Source organism: Dysidea avara, chromosome 5 (genome assembly GCF_963678975.1).
Source record: "Dysidea avara chromosome 5, odDysAvar1.4, whole genome shotgun sequence".
NCBI lineage: Eukaryota > Metazoa > Porifera > Demospongiae > Dictyoceratida > Dysideidae > Dysidea > Dysidea avara.
Window position 1 is genome coordinate 7,641,786 of NC_089276.1, and position 12,299 is coordinate 7,654,084.

At 36.4% G+C, this 12,299-nt stretch overlaps 1 protein-coding gene across 1 annotated transcript in view; it reads left to right on the forward strand.

Moving 5' to 3' along the window:
* Positions 1-220: 220 nt before the first annotated feature.
* The window catches only part of LOC136254959 (cell adhesion molecule DSCAML1-like), a 30,744-nt gene continuing 18,665 nt past the window's right edge, over positions 221-12,299 (forward strand). Inside the window, exons 1-5 of the mRNA XM_066047679.1 lie at positions 221-293; positions 5,671-5,946; positions 10,565-10,807; positions 11,387-11,635; positions 11,880-12,146. Coding sequence (XP_065903751.1) covers positions 221-293; positions 5,671-5,946; positions 10,565-10,807; positions 11,387-11,635; positions 11,880-12,146 — 1,108 coding nt within the window. The remainder of the gene's footprint in view (positions 294-5,670; positions 5,947-10,564; positions 10,808-11,386; positions 11,636-11,879; positions 12,147-12,299) is intronic.

A 12,299-nucleotide genomic window follows, 5' to 3' on the forward strand; every position in this document is an offset into this window, starting at 1 on the left:
TACCAGATTAATTATAGTATAGCTAGTACAGTTATACTACACATGTGCAGAGCACTACATACTAGAGCTCAGAACAAATTATTTTTTTGGTGAATCTGGTCACACGTCGAGCACGTGCGTATACAGTAGTTGTTGTCCACGGGTATGTGGCGGGCGAGTTACTGAATTTTTTTTTTTGAAAAGCACTTAACAGCGTTGTAAACCCGGGCAGAACGAGAGCATGTCTTTCAAGGAAAGTTTTGTTGCTGTTCTTATATATGGATGGCTATTGCGCCAGGGACATTCAAACACTGGTGAGTACGTAATTCACAGTTGAGTTATGTAATAGCTAGCTATTTAGGTTCTTGGCCGGATCACTGGTACGCACTGATGAACTCATTTTAGTACAGTATTTAGATACAGGTAGCCGCTGTACATAGCTACAGTACAGATAGCTACCGTGCAAATTTTCAAAGTAAATACGTAGTTGCTTTTGAACTTTATTAAGTAGCTATAATAATAATAATTACAGGACTCTTATAATTATGTGCAATATAGTATATGTATTTAGCTATAAAAGTAGATAAGTTAAGTAATAATTATGCATGAAAAAATAATTAAGTAATTAGGCTACATAAACTTAATTATTAGTTTCTTATCCCCCTGTACTGAAAATGTCAGTGCGGGAGGTAAGAGTTTTGTTTTATTTTTTACTAACTAGATAGATGAATTAGCTAGTCAAAATGTAATTTTCTTAGACTGCTCTAGAAGGTGCCAACTATAAAAGGTGCTAATTGGCCTCCCTTAGCTACCAGTAGTGCAAAAAAAATCCTTGATGAGCATGAGGTAAGAAAAACAGCGATGCGGGCGAGGATGAGAAGCTGATAATTAAGTTTATATGGCCTTAGTTAATTATTTACATGCAATGACAATTCATTAGAGTAGTACGAAATCTTCCAAGATTATCCAACCTTACAGCAGTGACTGGTACTTAATTTCTTGGATTATCATAAACTGATCTAACTAAATTTTCCCGAAATTCTAACTAATTTCTTGCCATTAGGGCCGGAGTTCCATAAAGTCAAAAAAATTTTTTTTTTAAAATCTAACTAAATTTTCCTGATTTCAAGGATTTACGTACCAGCTGTACTAGTTTTAGTTGTACCTATTGTGGAGTAGATCCTTGTTTTTTATGCCCAGACTCTCTTTTGTATTTCAATTTTGGGTGGGGAAAAGGCATCTGCTTCAGATACCCTTCCCCCCACCCAAATACAAAATTAAAGGAAGGTGGGGGGGGGGGGGGGGGAGAAGCAGTCTGCGACAATAAGACAGGTAGGTCCCTCAAAAATGTATACTGGTATGTAGCATAGGTAACTGGTTATCGACTCAAATTTTGTCCTTTAATTCCTAACTCAGTAAAAGAAGGTCCTATGAACTCCCAATTTCGCCATTTGCTCTGACTGTCCTTCATCTATGAAGTAGTCGTGGTCCTGTTTTTGTAGACCAATTCATTTTAATGTTCTGCAGCTGCTTGGTAGACTGAGACCATGCAAAGGAGGAATCATTGGCCACTGTTACTTGTAATCAACTGCATGTATATAATTATATCAATGAAGTGATACAGCAGTAGTTTTTCGTAATTTTACCATTTTTTTAATTAGAGGTGTGCATGCGATGACAAATGTGACTGGATCTACGAAAACCGTTCTTATCGCCCAAGACAGGAAGTTTGATTTTTTCACACAAACACAAAGCTTAATGAATGCACTATCAAGTTTCACTGCCACAGTCCACCAGAGTAAAGTGGTCTGCTTTTGCTGGCTGCTTTTCTAGAGCACAGTGGCGAGCCGTACGAGTAGTCTGGGGTCTTGATGGAGCCCTGGCCAACCAGGAGATGGCTGTGTGTGGCTGTACAGCTCTGTGGTGTTGGACAATGACCTGTGCTGTAAATTTCCTTTCATTTTAGCCAGTTCTGAGCCCTGAATGGCCTATAACTTGGCCTAATTCATCCCAGCACGTCTCTTTTCAATTTTTGAACACCATCTTGCCCGCCTCCCACCCTTCTGGAGCTCGCCTAATACAGACAACCTCGGTTTAAAAACTATCTAAAATGGCGGGAAACTTAGCTGTTGACTACTTCTTCAGTGGATGATCAGGAAGGTAAGAAATTGTTGTGAAACGTGTGAAAATTTGGTATGCGTAGCTACCACCATTGGCCAGCTACAACACAGAGAATATTTAAAACCGACGTTTCTCGATACTTTTAAATGGGTGATAAGACCAGTTTTCCCAGAGACAGTCACAAATTTAGACTTATCTCGATATTTCCTTTTGAACTTATCTCCATTATCTAACATATCTCGATAATTGAAACAAGTATTTATTTTATTAAAAATGCAACCAGTGAAGTGAGCAAATTACAATTTGAAGAATGTAAAAAATTTTAAAATGTTAGTTTTAACTGTGCCCAGTGGTGGGAGAGTTGGAGGTGTCTATGCACCATCGGATATTCTTTGGTATACAAATAATTTATGATAGTTTACTATTGTCTAGATAAATAAACATATCATCCTTATCTCGATAAGTCTCAAGATATCTAGATAATTGGATATATCTAGATAATTGCACACCTCTATTTTTAATATACATGTATATACATTTAACTTTGCGCATCATAGCTACCTAACCACCATACTTAATGAAATATTCACTTTCTGATCTTATAAGGTTCTAACATTGTGATAATAATTATGTCACCTGTGTGTAGTATGTTAAACATACTTGTATTAAACTAAAAAGTTATCATACACCATGACTGTATAAAGTGACCACGCTCTTATGTGTATCAGACAATATGTCTGTTGCACTCTGCTTACACGCGCACACAACATTATCCATCCCACTGAGTAATATAGCTAGCTATCAACCAGCAAACTTTTATGATTCCCCTAGTATATTGAAAACACAAATATAATAGCTCTCACTTTTAGTAGTATGCACATGTTGAACTGAACTCTAAAAAGCATATGGATAGTGGATTACACAAGTTCTTGTTTTTACAGTAGTAGTGCTTGACCCACTAAAAATATTTCAAAATCTTCTAATTCAAATGTCTGAAACATTGTTACAGTACCACCATAGATATTTAAATCTATGTTTTGATCATTAACCTATGAGGAAGTGCATAGGTTTGTTATGACCCTTGCCTGAACTTGTAATGGAACCAAACTGCACATGTCTGTTTTTTACACTTTACTATATATCACCACTAATCTGTTTGGCTGAAATGCTTTACTTCTTACTTTTCTTGTTAGCTGTTTTCTCTGGGTTCAACTCAACATGTACATGCTATAAGTAAATACTGGGTATTTCCTTTGGCATTCTGGATTTCTCATCTTAAGTTTAATTCATATTGTAATTTAAAGTGCTTGATTGTTGTCAAGCTAAAGGAATTTTTATAGATGATATCTAATCAAAAGCAGCCAAGCTGTAAAAAAAAGGGTGTGGCCCCCAAAAAATCCATGGTGAAAAAAGATGTTAAATCCAAGGTGACAGCCAAGAAATGGTTGTGATGGTAGGTTAATGGCAAATTTTTTTAATAACGACAATTCGGGTGAATCCGTGCTGCCTCCTCCAAGTTTCACTAGGACTCAGCAACAAATTCACCTGAATTGTCATTATTAAAAAAATTTGTCATTAACCTATCATCACAACCATTTTCTGGCAGCCACCTTGGATTTCACATCTTTTTTCACCGTGGATTTTTGGAGGCTGCACCCTTTTTTTACAGCTTGGCTGTTTTTGATTACATATCACTTCTTTTTATATTTATATTCTCCAAAGCAGGCCATAGGCCAGTTTTGGAGTGCCTCCTCCAAGTTTCACTAGGACTTGGCAACATATTCACCTGAATTATCATTATTAAAAAAAATTGCCATTAACCTACCATCACAGCCATGTCTTGGCTGCCACCTTGAATTTCGCATCTTTTTTCACCATGGCTTTTTGGGAGCCGCATCATTTTTTACAGCTTGGGTGTTTTTGATTAGATATCACTTCTTTTTGTATTTACATTCTCCAAAGTAGGCCATAGGCCAGTTTTGGGACCTCTTTTTACTTGTCTTTTTTCTTTATTACAGGAAGGAGAAACAAGATGCAAAGGATTAATTTTAAACATTAATTTTTTTTTATAATTGTACAAATTTTATATAAATGAACTAGTGATTTGTTTGTGGCTGAACACTCTACAGGTAGCTTCGTTGTAGCTGAATTCTCTACTGGGTGACTTGGTTATAGCTGAACTCTGTACAGGATGGCTTGTTTGCAGTTGAACTCTTCCACAGGGTGATTTGTTTGTAGTTGAACTCTCTACTGGGTGACCTGAACTATCTACAGGAGACTTGTTTCTAGCCGAATTCTCTACCAGGTGACTTCTCTGTAGCTGAATTCTCTTCCGAGTGACTAGCTTGTAGCTGAACTCACTACTGGGCGACCTGCTTGCAGATGAACTCTACAGTTGACTTTTTTTCTGGCCGATCTCTTTACAGGGTGGCTTGTTTCCAGCTGTCCATACGTATTGTAACTCAGTGGCTTTTACTGTGATTCTTCTATATTACTGCAAGGACTTTCTATGATGATAATTCCATCTACATACTGGTTTTCAGCTCACTCTTCTTAGCGGTTTGCCAGGTAAGCATGAAAACTAATAGTTTTTTATTCACAAAACTCAATCATGTGATTGTGACACAAGTTGGGTTTTGTGTTGTATCTCCTTCATCTTTGTCTCAATTCCTTTCAAACCACAAAAGACACTCCTATGATGGCTACTCCATCTACATAGCAATTTTCAGCTCATTACTCGAAGCAGTATACCCTGTAGGCATGACAACAAAGCAATCTTGTTTTATGCTAATCGGTCATAACTCATGAACTGTTCATCGGATTTGCACTAGGATCCATCCTAAGACTCCCTTTAAGTGTGCCAAGTTTCAAAGTGACCGTTAACACGTTTATGTTTATAGCAATGTTTCAAAATGTGCAAAAAGACAAAGAAGAAAAAAAACTAAGAAATAAAAATGAAATTTTGGCCACTCATATCTCAGAAACGGCCAGGGCGATTTCCTTTAAATTTGGTATGTCGGGTGGTGTACCTGGCAGACACCTCTGCAGTAAAACTGGTTCCAATCGGATGAGGGATCACGGAGCTACAAAGGTGAGAAAATTGCATTCTTCTTTCTTCCTGTCAATATACTCACAGTGTGGTGCGCTGGCTTCTTGGGCCACACGACACACTAGCTTTTGTCTTGATGGATCATTGCAGAGCCATGCAGTTCACTGGGGCAGAGAGCAATTCTTTTTGAACATACAGTACATATATATCCATAGATAGTATATGGGCGTGAATATATCACAAACATTTTTAGGAAAATAGCATTCAATTTATTGTACTCTGCCACACTTTTTAGTATCAATACCAAGAGCTGAGTTCTCTTTATTATTAATTGAAAGTAGCATGTTGCTGGGGATCAAGTCACCCACTGGGTCCGAATTTTTTTCTGCATTCTTCAACATTTCAGCTACATGTTTCTGACTTCCTGTATTCACAGGCTTTAAGCCTTCTCACAGGTCCCTAGTGGGATAGCGTTTACAGAATTAGAAACTTTTATTGATATGTACTCTCTCCACTTACAGCAATCACTACACTTCCAATGGACCAGACTGTTGGTATTGGTGAAAATGCTACATTTGCCTGTGAAGCTTCTGGATACAATTCCTCAATCAACTTTAGATGGCTGTTCAATGGTAATGAAGTGATGACTGATCCCAGACACATATCAGTGACATCAACTTTCAACACCACCGCTTTGATGATAGCTAATGTTACAATAAACGATGGGGGTAATTATAGTTGTGAGGTAACTGATGGTATGGCCATTAATGAGACCTCCATTGAAGCAACTTTATTTAGTAAGTGTGTATATTAATTATACATATCCTACTGTATGTGTGTTGTGGTTAAAAAGTTTCAGGAAAAATTAGCATTTGAGTAGGAATCATAGAAATAAAAAGCAATGAAACAAGGAGAATCATCTACTCCTGCAGCTACAGTATACCAGTGGACATTTAATTCCTACTTAATAATAGCCATGACTAAAGTGTTCACTAACATATATATATATATATATATAGCTGCAGGTGTAGATGGTCTCCCTTGTTTCATTGCTATGATCCCTATATAATCAAATGTAAAATTTCTAATTTTTGTATTATGCTTGTTTGTTTACTTAATATTTTTGTTATAATTGTAATTCATTACTGGTGAACCAGCAGATACAACAAGAATGGGACACATTATTGCTTGACAAAATGTGCTCCCTGACTAACAATTACTGAAAAGCAAAGAGGCCATTCCACTTCATTTTCAGCTATAATTATGCATGCAGCAATACAAGTGAAGAGCAGTATGAGAGGCACCTCTGCATTCAATTCAGTCACTACAAAATTACAAACAATTCTCGTGATAACCACCACCAAAGCCATGACACTTTACTGTAAACCAACATCTATGCAGTAGTGGAGAAAGAAATGGGACACAAACAGAGGTGTAGCCAGAACCTAGGCCCAGGCCCAGGCATCAACAAATTAAATATCAAGACCTGAGATACTCTAAAAGAACAGTCAATCACTCTAATAAAGCAGTCACACTGTCCAGAGAAGCAGTGTAGCAAACTATGCAATGAAGATTTTTATGCACTATGTACATCAGTGATTTGGTGGAGGGCTGCACTGTGAGCAGGCAGTTACTATTTTTTTGCTCTTGTGCCTCATCACCAAAAGTCTGGCTATGCCCCTGGACACTAAGTCAATTGAATAATCATTTGATTCTTGTTAAATTCCGTTACGTATGTTAGAGTCCCACCTATTTGCAATTTATGATGATATCATGAGGGATAAGGTTTATAATGACATGAGCCAGCAATTGAAAGGGATGTGGTAATAGGGATTTTGTAACCACATAAATTACACAATGCAACATTCTTGTAACTTGATGTTCAGCCAGTAAACAATGGACCAGGTTTCACCTCCCCCTATGCCTTTTAACCTTGACAGTGTCTCTTCATTTCTTTCATTCTGTCTCCTTAACCTGTAGACTATCATGCTCAGTACCTTACTCTGCTGAGGCTCTTTCTCTTTCTACCATATCCATATTAGTATACCTATGCTACAGTATTTCCATTGTACTCTCTGCGTCTAACCAATCTGTATACTTAAATCTAACACATCAGAGCTTGTGTTCACCAACCTTGCATCCCTTTCTTTACAGCGATGGACAGCAAAATACAAATGTGTGTGTGCGTGCACCAATTTATAAGTGCAGTGTGCAAAAAATGTGGAGTGTATGGCAAGCATGTGTGCACACACACATTTATATAGTGGGGAACAAAGACTGAGGCTAAAAAAGAAGGCACGACAAGCTCAGAAGAGAAAGAGAAATCATTGCAACATTTGCGTACATACCATAGACTCTATACTTTGTCGTATACTGCCATACACACATTGCTCCATGAACTCCACACTTTGTCATCCATTGCTGTACATGTGAAACCCATATGTACCATGTCCATAGTCTGCACATGCATGATGCTCATGTGTACCATCACTTACTACCTAGCATGCAGACTCACTATAATAAAAAAAATTAATAGAAACTGGTTGGAAGGATTTAGGATCACTCTGAAAGTATATTATTGGGATTGATTATGCCTAACCAATTTTGTCAAGTTGACATGAAAGTAAAAAAGAGGTTTAGGATGATATTTTTGGGTAGGAAAGCCAAAACCTTGATGATCCCAATTGTGTGACACTACCTTACTGTATTGATTATTCACTGAATATCACAATTAGTACTGCAATTAAGTAGCTTTCACCTTTGTAGCTCTAAATACAATCTAGCCAAGCTGTGAAAAAGGCCAAAAAGGTTAGGGTGAAAGAGTTGTGAAATCAAAGGTTGCAGCCAAGAAAATGGCTGCAATGATGTTAATGCCAAATAGTTTTAGTAATGCACCCCTGGCCATTATTACAACTGTTTGGAATTAACATTATTCAACCTTTGATTTCACAACATTTTTCACTCAGGTTTTGAAGGTTGCACCCTTTTTTGCAGCACAGCTGTTTTCCATGGATTTCATTCCTTTTTGTGTTTTAAAATATATACCCTAAAGTCAGTGGCTTTGAGGCTTGTTTTACCCTGATCTACAGGCACAATGATGACAATGGAAGACAGAAGTTACAATTGTAAATTTTGTTTGACTATTTTTTGTAATACTTTACTACTTATTATTGTATCCCAAACCAAGCCATAGACAGGTTTTGGGGCTTGTTACAAAATTTCTTCTTATATATAGGCATGGTGATAATTATGATGATTCTGGGAGACAGAAATACAATAGTATTGTGTTACAGATTTTATTTACGATGCATGTTGTTTTGTGATTCCTTTACATAGAGCACACATGCTTTAAGAACTTGTAATAGAACGTACACAGAATGTTCTAGAGCAGTCTAGATTTACATTGGCAGATCTATATCAAACAGCACAATAGTGCTATATAGTAGAGACCACAAAGGAGTGGGTGTGGCCCATGAATAAACATCACCCAAAAACCAGCCTCACTTTCCCAAACAATAATGAGGCAGTATTGGTTAGGAAAAACTAAGCCCAAACAAGCCTTCCGATCAACCCAAAATGCTTTCAACAAGTTGCTTTGGAATTTTAAAATATTATATTAAACGGAATTTTCTACTGACTGACTGAGTAACTGACTGAGTGCTGATTCACTGATGCCTTCAGACAAGCATAACTTGATTAATAATGGCTAAGGATACAGGCTTGATTTTTCACTGCCATTTGATGTCGCTTCGACCGGAGAGGTGCCTTTTGGCATACCACAGTACGTGCATTGCATTCTTCATGGACTTACCAGTGACTTCCTTTGTGTCCCATTCATCTTTGCTGACAGCAAAAAGTGTTGATATGGAAGTAGCACATGATGGCTTCCTTTCATAATGGAAATCGTCTGTATTTTTCATACTGGCTACTTTGATTGCAGAGGTTCTCGATTTGTAATGAGTTGAACATAGCTGACAATGAAGCGTAAGGGATATTTCACTTTTCAAATGATAATTGATATAACTGGGGCACACAGCACCATTTCTTTCTTTTGATGCAGTATGTGTGGGTTCACCAGTCATAATAATTATTTACAAAAAAAATTAACAAGCAAGTACACAAAAAATTGGAAATTTTAGCACCATAGCACATCGATAAAAAATACTGAAACAAGCTGGAGTAGTGCATGATATTAAATCACAGTAAAACAAAAAGAATCCCTACTGTGCTCTAGGAATATAACAGAATTTAAACACTTCTTTTTGTTTTACTGTGATTTAATATCATGCACTACTCAAGCTTGTTTCAGTACTTTTTATTAATGTGCTATGGTCCCTATTCTAATTGAAAATACCAATTTTTTGTGTACTTGTATGAAATTATTGAAAACTACATAAATTTAATTATTTGTTTCTCATCCTCCAATACTCGAAATAGCAGTGCAAAAGGATGTGGCAATTATGCTGAGAAATTTGGGCAAATAGAGTATGTGTGGAAAAGGGTTCAAAGTTTAACAGTAACGAAAATCTGCAGATCACACTCATTCCGTAAAAGAGATTGAGATGAGATAGTCTATAAATTGTAGTAGCACAGTCACTGAATAATAAAGCAGTCACATATATGTGACCAAATTTTGGAATATCACCCTTATGGTTGTGCCTAAAGTGTTTAAAAGGCTATGAATCAGCAACACGATAATTATTTTTAGAGGCGCTTAGTACGTGGGTGATTTTGAGTTAAATAATCACTATTGATCATGATATACAAAATGTGAAAAATCAGGCTTGAAACTCATGATCAGCTATTCTATTTACATCGCAGTGAAACTCATATACTGATACTGACTGTTACTAACTCTGTATTTACTCCATCTTGGAACAAGTACAGCCTAGAATCTAGATTGCTAGTCATATCAGTAGTCTATTACCATGCAAATTTTGGTAGAATTTGAATAATGGTCCCATGACAGAGTAAAGTCAGAGCAATGTGGAGTAAAATATGGAATTAGTATCAGTCAGTATCGGTAAATGGGTTTTGCTGTGCATGTTGCTGCTTGCATAAAAACCTGAGTGTTCTTGTGAAAATGTTTAAGCTTGCATAAAATGAATCTTCAGTTATCTGAACATTATTAATAGCTAGAGCATGACAAACAAAAGTTTTCAGATGAATAAAAAGTTGTTAGACTAAACCCTATACAGGATGTCATTGAAATTGATAGGATATACAATTACTCTAATAGAATGCACACTTGTGACAAAATAATCTAAATGAACAGTCAGTTATATATATGAGGTGATATCCAAGAACATGTTGTACTTGTGTTGTTTATTCAGTAATACTCAGAATTACTGCATTGTCAAATATTGTTATTATGTATTTGTATTTAGCTATAATTTGTGTTTAAATTTTTCACAGTTAATCCATTCATCATCACTCATCCGATGTCACAATTAACACAATTTGGGCAGTCCATCACTTTTCATTGTCTTGCAGTAGCATTTCCTCCTCCATCCTACAACTGGTCTACTCCAAGTACCTCCACCAATCTTATGACCAGTAGTATTACGTTCTCAGTATCATTTAGCAGTTTTGGTAACTACACTTGTACTGCCAGTTCTAATGGTGTAGTGGCTATATCTGATACAGCAGTATTAACTGGTAATTATGTTTTACTTTAAGATTGTTGATGCTCATAGCTGTTATATAATGACTATTATAATGACTGTTATTTTTTCCTTTCTTTGGCCCTTTTCTGTTTCACCTTATTGTTAGCTAGGTCTTCTTTAAGTCTCCAGTTCCAGTTTGTTAGGTTAGGTAATCCAAAGGCTGCAGCACATGTTGCTGTCAGACCTTCAGTGCTAGCCACTTTGATAATAATAATATTATAGAGTGCAGAAATAAAAGCAAGCTCCAATAGCCAAACTTTAACCATTACAAATGCAAAAAGAATGTTGTGTAACTACTACACTAACTAAAAGGATGCATCCTCAAAAAATCAAAGTTAAAAATTGATGGTTATGTATGTGTTTGATTTAATAATGATAGTCACCATGACAATTATTATTGCTGCAGCTATTTCTTTACATTGGCTACCATTTTTCAGACATTTATATAGAAGACTGCATAGTTTATTACACAGCTTTGCTTCTAGGTAGTTTTATAATGGCCGCATACTATGTACAGCACTGTAAATTTTAACATTTATTGTACCATTCACACTCTATTCTACATATATAGTGTCACCTGCAGACAGCATTTCTGTATCACCATCTGGAAACATCCTAACTACTGTAAACTCCACAATAAACGTATCATGTATTTCTCATGGAGGTCCCAACAATGTGTTTGAGTGGAGGAGACAAGGAGTGATAATCTCTAATGATTCTGTGTTATCAATTTCAATGGTGACTGGTTCTGATGGTGGAGAATATCAGTGTACAGTTAACAATGCTGCTGGAAGTGATACTGCTACAACCTCAGTTATTGGTATGCAGGTTTAGGAAACAAATAATGGTGTTTTGTAGAATAAAATCTTTTGTCACTGCTGATCTTAAAGCCTGAGTAAAACAGAATGCTATATAAGCCTTTTTGGAAGCATGTAGTGTACTAAATGACATTAACATTCTTGTTGTTGTCTATCATATACCAATTTTGTGTAAAGTTCTACACAGAATATTGTGGCATTTTGCATATACGGTATGCATGTAGTTCCTTAATTTTCATTTCACAGTATCTCCAAATGGCACTGTTAAGGTTACTCCTAAAAATCCTGCAGTGGATCACTTGACTGAAAATGTCACATTTACATGTCAATCAGATGCTGGTCCCAACCTCAATTACACCTGGTTGTACAATGATACTACACCAAACAATGATGACATTGTGATCAATGGTAACCAGTTGACAGTGAACAATGTAACTTACCTTCATGGAGGAACTTATACATGTGTTGTAAGCAATGAGGCTGGAGAAGAAAGGGACAGTAGTGACTTGTTTGGTAAGATTCATAATAAATTTGCTTTGAATAATAATACTTACTGCCTGTGTTAACAAACAATTACAGTTTTAAACTAGAATAGGGACCATAGCACATTGATAAAAGTACTGAAACAAGCTGGAGTAGTGCACGATATTAAATCACAGTAAAACA